Genomic DNA, 13,977 nt, shown 5'->3' with positions numbered 1-13,977 from the left:
GACAGGTGCGCAGGGGTCCGCGCACTTAGCCAACCGCGCCTGCGCTGAAACTCAGCGTCGCCAGGATGCAGCTCTTTGTCAGAGCCAGTGACCCCCGAGGAAGGAAATAAGGCAGCAAATGAGAATCACGGGAAGATCCATCATTCAGCCAGGACTTAGGGAGACTTTATTCCGTATCAGACGCCTGTATCTATCACATCAGCGTTAGTGTTAGCTCTCTGAAATGAAGCCTCATGAGAGAGCCACATACATATAGTGAGGGCCGTACCTCCAACTAATATTTTGGTTCGGCTCTGGTGACCACGTTCATCCAGCAGCGGTGTGGTGCCTTGTAAATAGAAACGGGTTATAGATGTGTGGGCTCCTCTTCTGGCATATTGTTATGTATATTATATACAAAGTATATACCCGCACACACACACACACACACACACACACACACACATATGTACTTGGATGAGTATAAAATACCAGATAAATGTAAAATTGACCTTGTTCTTTTTACTTAACAAGGTAGTGGGTAGACGAGGGGGTGGGGATGATGGCATTTTGCACAGAAGGCTTGGTGACTCAAGGAACTGTCTTTTTTTTCCCCTCGGTAATATCTGGTCTGTGATTATTACTGCTTTCTCGATGTTTTTAGACATACTTCTCCCCTTCAGAAATGCCAAAGGTGAAAAATACTCTTCCACTGTTATAATTTGTCAACCTTGCTTTCTGAGCAAGAAAGATCTGCATAGACAGTTTAGTAATTAAGCTTTTCAACACTGCATCATAAAGTTTTATTCTGGCGAAGGCTATATTTATCAGCTAACAAGTATTAAATCACCCCACCGCTCCAGCCGTTTCTCAGTTAAGCATGCTCCTTTCAAAACAGAGCAGCTTTCCTTGCCTGGCTTGATTTAATAAAAGTTCTTGTTTGCAAATACCACGGTGCTGTGGGGTCCTGCGGGCTCACATACATCCACCTTCGCAAGTGCTCCAGATGCTTGGCGACCCCGACTTCCCAGGGGCATCGGATGCCCTCGCCCTGGGTCTTTCAAGGCATCCTGGCCATCTGAGTTTCAGGGCCCTCTAGGATGGCCTCCAGCACAATATATTTTTCTTCCCGGTTCAATTTCTGAAGGGAAAGAGGTGAATGAAAATAAAGAACACAAGCAGTGGATACATTTTATTTCCTTATTTGAGCGGCAGGCAATTGGCCTCTTCCTCACAGAGATGGATCTACGTGTAAAATGAGTTTTCAAAACGACTTAAATGGCGAAGTAACGATGATCTACATACTAAGCAGTTTTGAGCCTTTTCCCGTATGTGCCATAGATTTTTCAAAACAGATGCGGAATTATTAGGGAATTAGAAGGAGTAGATAGTAATAGTCATCAGCAATGACTTAGACGCATCTTTTCTCTAAGTAACTCACCCCACCTTCATAAGTCCTTTTTTGCTCTCTTCTTTGGAGGATGCGCGCTCATGAGACGAATACAACAATTGTTCTTAAGGCTTCAGGAGGTTATTAATCCACTGGCTCCAGAAGGGCATCAGTTAAACACAAGATAGTTAACACATTTGAATGTCTTTTCTGCCATGCTTCCAGGGTAAAACCCAGAGAAAGACAAATGTTAATTAAATATGGGCCAAAATGATGAAACAAATCTCAATATCAGTCATCTCATCAAACCAGAAATCACACGCAGTTCCCCCTTCCTTTAGTGACAGGTAGTGGTTTAGAAGGCAGGGGATCAATTTCTGTCCAGCCAGCAAGTGACGGGAAGCAGGTGGGTCACTGAAGCATGTGGGTGATATGCTGAACCTCTAAGTTGGCAAATATTGAACTATTTTAAGTGCATCTATTTTCCAGTTCAGTAAATTTTCTTGTTGTATCAAATTCATTAAACTCGACACACTCTAAATGCCACGGAACATCCCAGGGACCACCTGAAGTTAACGGCACCAGCCATCCGGTAGAGCAAGAGGTAAAGATCAATATATTGCCTCTCAGCTTCTATTTAATTTTTACCTTTCATGTTAGGACTGAATTCTTTTTTAAGGTTAAAAACTATGATAGGACTTGGAGAGTCAAGTTGCATCTGGTTATTATGTGAAAATTTGAAGAGGGGTTTCTTTGTCAGTCAATTGCCCTCCAAACGATATTGTCCTAGAAACAATGACATTCTATGACCAACGATTCAGGATCATTCAATAACTAGAGAGAGACAGAAATTACACTCCGTTAGCCACAGCTTGGGGGAATCCTGTAGTTCAGCAATTGGCAAAAACACTGAATCAAGGACATACTTGAAGATCAAAAATGAGGATTGGATAATTATTCTTTATTTGGAATGGAAATTTTCAAAAGAATAAGGATTTTGGAACATGAACCATTACTCTGACTGGACAGGCTTTTTTGGGAGGCCATCCATTTGTTATTCTTAAGCACTGTTTTCCTCTAACAAGGCGTAGTCATGACAATTCAGAAACACCATGAAAGGTGCATGGTACAAGGCATTTTCATTCTAGCATGGGTTGTAACTGTCAAAATCATAAAATCAATTTTATACTCCGTATGAAAAATTTTCCAGTAATTTCTCTCAACAAAATAGAAAACAAAATAATCGATAACAGAAACTTGTGAAAACAAAAACCCAAAGCTCACGCAGAGGACAAAGATACAGGTGCTAAACATGGTTCTTTAAGGCTTCTAGAACACACCGGGCAGAAGTGACGCAGCCATCGAAGCTGGACTGGGTGAACGCATCCCCTCCACACACAAGGAAAGGTTTGAGGTGAAGAGTCAACTGGCCATGGGAGTTGACGGCAGCATTTGTAACCTAAAAAGGTTAAAAACAACAACAACAACAACAACACAAAAGGATTGTGGTTGACATTCCCTGCCCTCTTGTGCTGTGATGTCAGCACCCACCTGAAGAAATCGCCATGTCTCACAAAACCGAGACCCCTAGGTCCCTCTCCTCACCCAAGTAGTCAGGCTGACCTTCTCAAATGTTGACATTTTCAGTTAGTTGGCAAACTTATCAGAACTTGAAAATTAGTAGGTCATGATAGGCTCAATTAGCTGGAAGTACAGTGTTTTTTTTTTTTATAAGGGGGAAATGATATTCATGAAATCATTTACCAATAATGGAGTCCCTGTGACGTGCTAGACAAGGGAAACAGAAAAGAGAGAAGGAATGTGTCCTTAAGGATTTTCCAGGTCAGCACAGAGTGTGGGCATATGACAGCAACTAAGGGCTCAGACAGGGTGAGTAAGAGGGCACTATGGGAACACCTGGGGGTACCCAACCCAGCACACCCAGATAGAGAAGCCTTCAAAGGGGAGGGGACGGGTCATATCACTTGAGTTCTGACGGACACGGAGGAGTTTAAGAAACAGGAATAGGGCTTTCCAAAGAGAATGAGCAGCAAGCATAAAGGCCCCATAGTCCATGGGCAAGAGAGGAAAAAGTGTGTTTTGGAAAGGGGCTAATCAGAGGAAGGGACATGGCTGAGAGGCAGGCTAAGAGGCACTTAGTGTTTCGGAATTAAAATGCGTAATACTTCTAAACAAAAGTCTATTAAAAATGTAGAATTTAAAGAAGAAGATAGCAGGAGGGGAAGAATGAAGGGGAGTAAGTCGGAGGGGGAGACGAACCATGAGAGACGATGGACTCTGAGAAACAAACTGAGGGTTCTAGAGGGGAGGGGGTGGGGGGATGGGTTAGCCTGGTGATGGGTATTAAGGAGGGCATGTTCTGCATGGGGCACTGGGTGTTAAACGCAAACAACGAATCATGGAACACTACACCAAAAATTAATGATGTAATGTATGGTGATTAACATAACAATAAAAAATTTTTTAAAAATGTAGAATTTACTACTTATGAGGGGCACCTGGGTGGCTCAGTCAGTTGGGTGCCTGATTCTTGGTTTTGGCTCAGGTCAGGGTCGTGAGATCGAGCCCCATGTAGAGCTCCACGCTCAGCGGGGAGTCTGCTTGAGATTCTCTCTCTGCCCCTGCCCCGACTTGCATGCTCTCTCTCTCTAAAATAAATAAATAAATAAATAAAAAATAAATAAATAAATAAATAAATAAATCTTAAAAAAAAGAATAAAAGGATTTACTATTTATGAGCCAAAGGGGAGAGAGTTAGCTAAAGTTTGGGATTTATTTTATTTTATAGAACGAGGTTTATAACATTTGAAATGCTGAAAAGGCATAGAGGTTATTTCCTGGAGAAAAATATTCTCAAAATTGGGAAGGATGTTGCTAATAAGCATTCGCAGCCAGAAGAATGAGCAGGCGACAGGGGTGTGTGAATACAGTCATCTTGGACATGAGACAGTTTGGCTCCTGGAGCACCAAAACCCCCTAAAAAATAAATCACACAAACTTATTATAAAGGCAATCTCGGGGCACCTGGCTGACTCAGTTGGTAGAGCATGCGACTCTTGATCTTGGGGTCATGAGTTCGAGCCCCATGTTGGGGGTAGAGTTTACTTAAAAAATAAATCAATAAAATCTCTTCCTTTATATAAAAAAAAAGTCAATCTCACTTGTGGTTGCTTCCCTGCACAACTTCAGGGCATGACATTCACACAGATTACAACGTGGCGGTTCTGGTCTCTTATACAATGTGTTCATGGAAAGTTATAGGCTAAGGCCCACGAGGAGTTGTTTATTTAAAAATTACTAAAAAAAAATCAAGAAATGTATCAAATGCTATTTGGATTATGGGGTTGAGATTTGGTTCTAGGTAAGCTGAGTTAGTACATGCTTGGACGATTTTTTAAAACCAGAAAAAGTTTGCATAGATTTTTTTATAAGCCATATTTAGCCTTAATAAGGAGGTTAGTTACAATTATTTCTTCATCGAATCACTAAAGGTATGGATGTTTAAAGTCCTGTGTCACTCAGATACGAATGTAAAATTTTAAGAGCATCCTCTCATTTTCCTGGAGGTCACTTGATAGGAGCACCATCTTTCATACACACTGCAGATAATCTTCTTTAAAAGTTATGCCACAGGGCGCGTCTGGGTGGCTCTCTTGGTGAAGTGTCCAACTCTTGATCTCAGCTCAGGTTTTGATCTCTGGGTCTTGAGTTCAAACCCCTCATGAGGCTCCACACCCAGCGTGGAGCCTACTTAAAAATTATACCATAGTTTTATTGTGTTCAATTGCAACTGAACACAGCTTTATTGGAGTGTAACTGACAAATAAAAATTGTATATATTTAAGGCATACAACTTGATGTTTTGATATACATATGTATACACTGTGAAATCATCACCATAATCAAGCTAACTAATATATCATCAGCTCAGTTATCATTTTTCCTTCCTTTAATCTACTCTCCTCACTTCTCTCCCTTTCCCTTTCCCTTTCCCTTCCTTTCCTCCCCCGCTCCTTTCTTTCTGGTGAATCACTTTATGATCTATCGTCTTAGCGAATTTCAAGTCCACAGCACAGTACTGGTAACTAAGTCATGTCGCTGCACATTAGATCCCCGGAACAGACTTACCCGTGTAACTGAAACTTCGTACCTTGGACCAACATCTCATTCCCCCCTCCCACCGGCTCCTAGTCTTCACCATTCTACGCTCTGCTTCTATGAGTCTGACTAGTTTAAATTCTGCATAGAAGGGAGCTCATGTAGCATTTGTCTTTCCATAGCTAATAATCAATAACCTTGAAATCGGCTCACAAGATCTTTGAGTAGTTAAAACAGACAACACAGAGTGTGGACACTGAAGCACAGACTCGGGCGTTCAGTCAGAGCCTTTAAATTCCTACTTTATTTTATTTTAATTTTTAAAGATTTTACGTATTTATTTGAGAGAGTGCTTGTGCAAGCAAGGGGAGGAACAGAGGGGGAGGGAGAGGGACAAGCAGGCTCCACACTCAGCGTGGAACCCGATGCGGGGCTTGATCTCATAACCCTGAGATCATGACCTGAACTGAAATCAAGAGTTGGACGCTTAACCAACTAAGCCACCCAGGTACCCCTAAATTCCTACTTCAGATAGAATTTAAACAGGTTGGATTATTTGATTTCCCAGTGAAACACTAAGGGAAAACTGTTAGGTTCTCATACATATTAATGATTTCAGAGTGTGATAGCTGGTAGTCTGAAAACAAGGGATGTTATATAAACACTCAAAAACCAGACAAGACTGAGCAGAAGCTTGGCAGTCTGGGACCGTTGAGTAGAGGGGCAAATCATTTTCTGACTTTTAATAGGCCATGAGGGTACCAGCTATGTCTTCCCACAATCATCAGTGCTCATGATAAGGGCCCCAATATTCAAGAACCAGTTCTAATATGCACAAAGTATTACTTGTTAGCATTTCTTGAATGTTTGCCACATACATATGCTTTACATGTGCACCCATTTAATGAACACAGCCACCCTATGAGGCTGTTACTACTATTCTCCTTTTATAGAGGAGAACCCTGAGACTCAGAAAGATTGTCACCTGCCCAGGGACAGAGAGCTAGGAGGTGAAGAAACAGAGATCCGAACAGAGCACGCGGACTCCAGAACTCACCCCTCTGACACTTTCAGAAATATTTCCGTGAAGACTTTATTTATTTATTTATTTATTTTTAAAGATTTCATCCATTTATTTGACAGAAAGAGACACAACGAGAGAGGGAACACAAGCAGGGAGAGCGGAAGAGGGAGAAGCAGGCTTCCCGCTGAGCAGGGAGCCCGATGCGGAGCTCGATCCCAGGACCCCGAGACCACAACCTGAGCCCAAGGCAGACGCTTAACGACTGAGCCACCCAGGCGCCCCTGAAGACTTAATTTAAATAAAACAAACAAAAATGTTTGATAGTCACTGATAGTTTTATGCATCTGAAAATTCATATAAACAGGGTAACTCATTCATATACATATACACGGATGGACATCTGTTTGATAGAAAATAATGCATGACCATATATATGTATGGTTTTTTAAAACAAAACAAAAACGTTTGATGGTCTCTTAGCTTAATGCATATAGAAAATCACATAAATGGGATAACTCATTCACATGTACTCATATATACATACACGTGTATGTCTATATAATTTACACACACACACACACACACACATAAATCTCCATTTGCGGTAAAGTTATGACACATTCCAGTTGACATCCTTGTGCAGATAAACCATCACTACTGCACATTAACAGGTATTAAGCAGGAGGGAGCTGGAGGGAGAACGTTCTGCCCAGGGTGAGGTAACAATTTGTCGGTGCCGTGTAATTCCATTTGATGACTGGTACATGCCAGATGCTAGGTCACGTGGCTGGAAGACTGGGTTGCTGACTGGCCAAGTCTGCAGTTTGGGGAGGAAATCAATCTCACGGCATTTAGGTGGACTCCCCTTGAAGCGTGCTTCAAACATGCCCTTCTTTGTCATGTTTCTGTGACTTTGAGCCAGCCGTCCTGCGGGGTGATGGTATACCATTTCCCCCTTGTCGCTGCCCTTCTAGAAGCAGCACAGATGTCACCTGCGTTGAGGTCTTCGTGCTCTGCCAGGCAGGGTAAGAGCCTTTACAGCATGTTATTTTATCTGTGATGTTACTTGCTGCTTTGCACTGGAATTACGTCCAGATTTGTCTCCCTTCCTAGACCGCATGCCTCAAAGAGCAGGAGCTGGGCTGCACCAATCCTTGTATCCAAGGCTGGGGATGGTGCCTAACCTCTATTATGTATGCAATGAATGTTTATTGAGTTAAAAAAAAAGACAATATTGTACATGCAATTGATCAAATGAAGGTCTTCAAAGGGAACCATCTACACAAAAAATGTTATTCAGAGGCTCCCACTGAGCTGGCAGAAGCTCAAATGGAAGAGATACTGTATTTAGGATGCTTTCAATAGCGACAAATTCAGGGCTGTCCTCTAGTCATGTGAACTGTTTCACGTGAACATCTCATGTGTCATGTATGAAGCAGAACCACACAAAGCTGCTGATTCTGCAGGTCACAGACGTTAAATATTGTCCATCTTCACATGGCTTAACTTAATGGGTTCTTTGTGTTGTGACTATTAGCTGTAAAAATACACACAAGGAGTCCCTCTGGTGTGAGGACGAAATTAAAGATGACAAGAGAGAGGAGCAGACCAGAAGGCTAACGGCGACTTCAAAATGGAGATTGTCAACAACATGAAGGTGATAATTAGCAAGAAATAATCCAGCGACACACTTGGTGACATGCATTCTTCCTTCTGCACCTCAGCTGACGGCGAAAGCTCATCCTCGGACTGTCAAGGCATCTACCCAAACGGAACAATCTTGCTGTGTGGCCTCGAGCGTGGCCATATTTGATCCATTCTAGTTAGCTGTCCAGCCCATGATTTGGTTCCTTAAAACCAACCTTTCCGAAACGTGGCACTAAGGGACATCCACGTGGGCACAGCAAGATGAGGTCTCACAGGTTCTAATCCTAGATGCGCAACCAACCTGATAAGAAAATGTGACAACATTTCAACAATTAGCTTCTTGCTCCTGCATTTCCTCACTTGTCACAGATGTAAATTATACCACACTTCACTGAATCTAAGGCACGGTCAACCGGAAGAAGCACAAGTATTTTATGCGCCAGTGAGGAAGAAAAATGGTGGCAACATGACACATAGCTTTATATTTACTAGAATAGTTCTCTTGTACTTATCTACAAGTAGTTCTTTTGCAAAACTAGAAAGGACATAAAACAGGAATACTGGTTAAGCCGTTCTAAAAATGTCTTCGCATGTAGAGCGTGACTTCTCCACTCTAACTCAGAGTTGTCCACATCCGTGCTCCTCCCCACATCACAGTCTGTCCTCTGTGCCTCCTAGAGCATTTCTTACATGAGTGCTCCACTGGATGGTACTTTCTGGCATTTTCCCCAAGCCACTGATACCGTCTTGCAAGTTCTGGTCATGCACTTTCTCTGTGGCAGGGAAGAAAGGTTTCCAGACAGCGACCAGGACTCATACTCTTTTCTCAAATGGTCCTCACATACTTTTTTAATTAAAATATCAAGGGGTTGCAGTGGCGGTCCCAATGCTAATCCACCCCAAATAGCCGTGTTCATATGTGTGAAAACAACCTCCTGACTGTGTCCTGGTGTATACCGACTCCGCGGCGTCTCACAAGCAATGAAATATGGCAAATATAAAATGGGGTAAGGGGATGGGGTGATGGGCATTAAGGAGGGCATTTGACAGAATGTTATATATACAACTGGGTGTTGTAGGCAACTGATGAATCACTAAATCCTACCCCTGAAACTAATTTAAAATTTAAAAAATGGGGGAAGGGGAGAAGTATGGCAGGTACTTAAGATGAGTAAACGCATAACAGGTCCAAAGATAATGAGCGGCAGGATCCTTGAAGCAGAGCTTTTTCTGGTCACAGCATCTCCGGGTCCCTATGCGACTGTCTTCAGCGTTGCTAGTTTAAACCCTCCACGTTCTCAGTTCATCCAAAGGAGTAGCCTCAGGTGAAACCGACAGAGAATCGATCCGTTCCTTTCCAAAGGTAAACGTACGGATTCCAGGACCACGTGTGGTTGTCTTCCCAACCCATTCATCTCCTCACCCCTGCGATCGGGGTGACCCCTGTGCCGCATCTCCAGACAGATGTCACTAATTGATTGTGGCATTCTTTCCCACGGAGCCCAGATGTGGCCGAAGCATCCTCCCTACCTGATGGCTTCAGGCAGATCAACTGGACTTGGCACTCGAGAGGAATCCTATAAACCCATCCTGGGTTCGAAGCCTACAGAGCAGCCATGTAATTACAAATAAATGAATTAAATATTCTTCACTGTTTTTTTTTTTCTCTTTTCTCATGAAGCCAGGAGAGTATGATGCATTGCCTTTGTCCAAACCAGACATGTTTCAGAGCCAAGAATTAGGAGCACATCAGGAGCGATTTCCTTTAGATGATGCCAGACGCCCACTTCTCATTTCTTCTAATAATGACCCCCAGTCCTTAATTCCTAACGTCCCTCCATGCCTTTGTCCCTCCACGGGTCACGGTGGGGCTTTGACTGCCATGTGAAAATAAGACAGGTACTTGGACTCCGGCCACAATACTACAAAACTATCAGGGTTCATGGGAAAATTAGGGTTGGAGCAGACAATTCAAAGCCTATAGAACTCTGACCCGAGCACTAACACAAACAATATGCATCATAGTAGAGTGACCAGCACAATGACGTTCTCCCAGCCTCTGCATTTAGTGACATCTCTGTAGCCTGAAGTCTGGGGCTTAGGCTTCCTCCTTCAAGATACAGGTCCTGGGGGGCAGTTGCTCCTAAAAGACTACTTTTTAAAAGATTTTATTTATTTATTTGAGAGAGACAGCAAGAGAGAGAGAGAGAGCACAAGCAGGGGAAGCAGCAGAGGGAGAGGGAGAAGCAGGCTCCCCGCTGAACAGGGAGCTGGATGCGGGGCTCGATCCCGGGACTCTGGGATCATGACCTGAGCCGAAGGCAGCCACCCAACCAACTGAGCCACCCAGGCATCCCTAAAAGACACCATTTTGATCTAAATTTAAAATATCCAGGAGGTAGCCTTCATCAATTCAGATTTCACTGAGGGGGAAATGTCTTTGTGATTTCGTCACCAGCACCGACAGGTTTGCTGAAGAGCTTACCAAGGTGGGAAAACCCAGAAGAGCTTACCAAGGTGGGAAAACCCAACAGTTGTTAGGGCCACCATGACAACCACGGTTTGTCCTAAAGGAAGGCACCTCTGGAGGTTTTCAGGTTTTTTCTTCAGACCTCCCTATTTGCTAAGGCTTCCTCTTTGCTTATGAGGAAATTTACCCAGAGCGCTTGAAAACATAAACATGTCCGAGACTGATACTATTGCCTGTGACACTGATTTCCTAGTTGGCAATTGCATTTGAAATAATTCACATTAAAAACAAACAAACTATAAAAGGTGCTATAAAAGACTGAGTCCTTTTATGGCTTTGTTACGTTGCCTTATGTTCCTGAGGGTCACGTCAATTGGACTTGGGTATGCCTACGTCTTGGGCAAATGGAGATGTCTGAGCCCTCCCTTGTCCTTTTGATAATCACACTGAATTTTTATTTATTTTATTTATTTTTTTAAAGGTTTTATTTATTTATTCATGAGAGTCAGAGAGAGAGAGAGAGAGAGAGGCAGAGGCAGAGGGAGAGGGAGAAGCAGGCTCCCCGCCTAGCAGGGAGCCTGATGCGGGACTCGATCCCAGGACCCTGGGATCATGACCCGAGCCGAAGGCAGACGCTTAACCATCTGAGCCACCCAGGCGCCCCCACGCTGAATTTTTAAAATTGATTTCTAACAATCCCAGTGTCGGAGGGTGGCTCTTACCTCCGACTGTTCCTGGCATCCAGGGAAAGCTTACTGTCTCCTAGTTGCACACTAACTTGACTGGGGCAAGCTCTGAGTGACAGTCCCCTTCTGAGCTATGGCTCACATTGGCAATATGACCAGCTAGAAGGGCTGAGATGATATGGGGCTGATTCCTACATTTGTTCACTTCCTCTACTCTGCAGACATTATAAACCTGAACCCACGCCATGGTACATAAACAGCAGCCAATTGAATATTTGGTCAACTTATTGTTTTATGGCCTCGATGCAAAGCTCAAAGATAGTGGTTCCCAAAAGTCAATCTATTGCAAGAAGAGAAAAAATAAGGAGAATTATGAGCTTTTTCACAGAGCGAAATGTATTCTATTTTATAAATTGGTTATGAGGTTCTATCTTTGTTTTTTTTTTTTTTTTTGGTTATTCCTTCCATTAAATTCTTGTGGCCGTGTTTTTGCTTTTTAAATTCTTAATTGCAGAATGCAAAGATAGCAAAATTATACTGGTTCCCAAAACATTTAGAGGGATTTTACTGGTCCATGAAATAAAAACGCTTGGAACCACTGCTGTGCAGTGAGGTGCTTGATGTGGCTCATGGCTCAGAGCACAGAGATGTTCAGCCTGAGGAATGTTTTCCATAAAGGGGTGGGGGTGCTGGGAAGTGGAGGTCTGCTTGCAGAAACCACCAGTAATCTCAGGTAACACGCATAACCTTCGTTTGGACTTGGTGAGTGGGTGAGTGATTTTTAAAAATGGAATAAAATCTTATGTACGACTCATTTCCCAGAAACTTGTGCAATCTCTCTTCTATCCAAATATTCATCTAGCTAGAACTAGAATCTGGGGTAACACATCCTTCATCTGTTCACCTGCAGCTAAATACTCAGGTAGTAAACTTAAGGCTGTAGAGAAAAATTGGGGTTAGGGGAAAAGGCTTCATCAAATGCAGGATAAATGCCTACCTTCAAACTGCCTGAGGCTGGGGAGAAAATGTGGTCTGTGTTGATTCTATGTATACATTTCCCCATTCCTACCACGTTCCCAAGGCACTGGTTTGAAGCATCTATCATATTCCTGTTTACAAAAACAGGGAGAAATGTAAACAAACGGACGAGAGACCAGGGCTTGTGCTCATGTTAGTGGAAATGTCTGTTTACATCTTTATAGATGGGGATCCAGCCCGGCTGTCTGAAAGGATGAGACTTCATTGATGGGTCAGTGAAAAATAATATCAACCCCTCAGCATTGTTTTCTTGAGGAAAAAAAAAATGTGTGCTATTGGCTAAAATTAAAAATGTAGTGTTTCTATCCCTTTCTTTTATCTTTTAAAAAAAGCCCCTTTGGGGACTAATGAAAATGCCGTAAAAGGTTGCTGATTCCGCTACGCTTAACTCAACAAATTGCAATCTGGTAAGAAATATTTGTTATTTAAAAGCCTTGCAAGTCCTCAGAAACAGGGAGCTACGGGGGTTGTTTTGTTTTGTTGAGGGTTATTTTTTTTTCATTTTCATATTCCCTGCATCTCCTCCTCCATTGTACGCGGCTAGTGTTGAGTAAATGTTTGCTCAAAGGATGTGTGCATGTGGGCCCACCAAAAACTAATTCAAACTTTTCAAAGTTTTAAATTCTCTGTGTTCGAATGGTCTTTAAATGTGGAGGAACTTTTTTTTCTCTCTATGATAATAATTTTCTTTATTGTTGTTTCAGTCTCTGAAATCTCCTTTACCTTCCGATTTATCGTGTTACTTACTTCCCTCTGTGTCATCGCCCTCGACACCTGCCCGTTCTAACTCAGCTCTTCATCATTTGCACCGTCCAGGGGACCACTCCTCTTTGGGTACTTACGCTCCTTTCTCTGACCCCCAGAAAGCGGGACTTGCAGCCTCAGGCTCACCTGTTGTAGATCCCAGGCCAAGGCCCCGGGGGTATCTGACTCAACCTGAATTTCAAAACAGCAAGTGAAGACAGTCTCCTACCCAGACAATTCTGCCTCACCTCATAAAATGGTACCATGAAGAACACCCTGGAAAGTGTGTAAGACAGAACTAGACGAGTGTGTATGTGTGAACGTGTGTGTGTGTGTGTGGGGGGGCGTCATAGGACATACAGATGTTTGTCTTTACTTTTAAAACTGGAGACCCGAGTGACCCAGTCCGCGATGTTTCTAGTTCCCGTCAAAGTGGCAGTGAGCCTGCACAGACATAAAGTCTAAATATTCCTTTAAATAACTTTCTTTCCTGGGACACGGGGAATGCACTCTAGAGAGCTCTAGGTGTCAGGGAGGAAAGAAACAATTCTTCTGGGTGACCTAGCCAACTTATGTCTTTATCTTTTAAAAATTCCCTCTTAGAACAGTCAACCCTCTGTGCTCAGAGGTTTGTGGCATAGCCCCAGGTCCTACACATATGGAATATATTTGCCGTATGATTAAGACAAGTGATGATACGGGTTATTTCTTAACCATACGCTGCATATTATTGAAGATAAGTGATACTGAGAACTGGGATAATAATGATAAATGGGAGGGCTGATTATTCCACTTAGTCTATTTTTAGGCATATTTCCTTAAAAAAAAATTGCACTTCTTGTGGCCACCGGTGTTTGAGAGTTTCCTATGTTACAGTCCT

At 42.8% G+C, this 13,977-nt stretch overlaps 1 protein-coding gene across 1 annotated transcript in view; it reads right to left on the bottom strand.

Annotated features, from left to right (window-relative positions):
• Positions 1 to 814: 814 nt before the first annotated feature.
• The window catches only part of RNLS (renalase, FAD dependent amine oxidase), a 268,120-nt gene continuing 254,957 nt past the window's right edge, over positions 815 to 13,977 (bottom strand). Inside the window, exon 7 of the mRNA XM_088019871.1 lies at positions 815 to 2,828. Coding sequence (XP_087875997.1) covers positions 2,676 to 2,828 — 153 coding nt within the window. The 3' untranslated portion in view covers positions 815 to 2,675. The remainder of the gene's footprint in view (positions 2,829 to 13,977) is intronic.

Source organism: Eumetopias jubatus, unplaced genomic scaffold, assembly GCF_037043125.1.
Source record: "Eumetopias jubatus isolate StellerSeaLion01/CBP00866 unplaced genomic scaffold, mEumJub1_p1.0 scaffold_17, whole genome shotgun sequence".
Classification (NCBI taxonomy): domain Eukaryota; kingdom Metazoa; phylum Chordata; class Mammalia; order Carnivora; family Otariidae; genus Eumetopias; species Eumetopias jubatus.
This window is presented reverse-complemented; position numbering and strand designations above follow the sequence as displayed.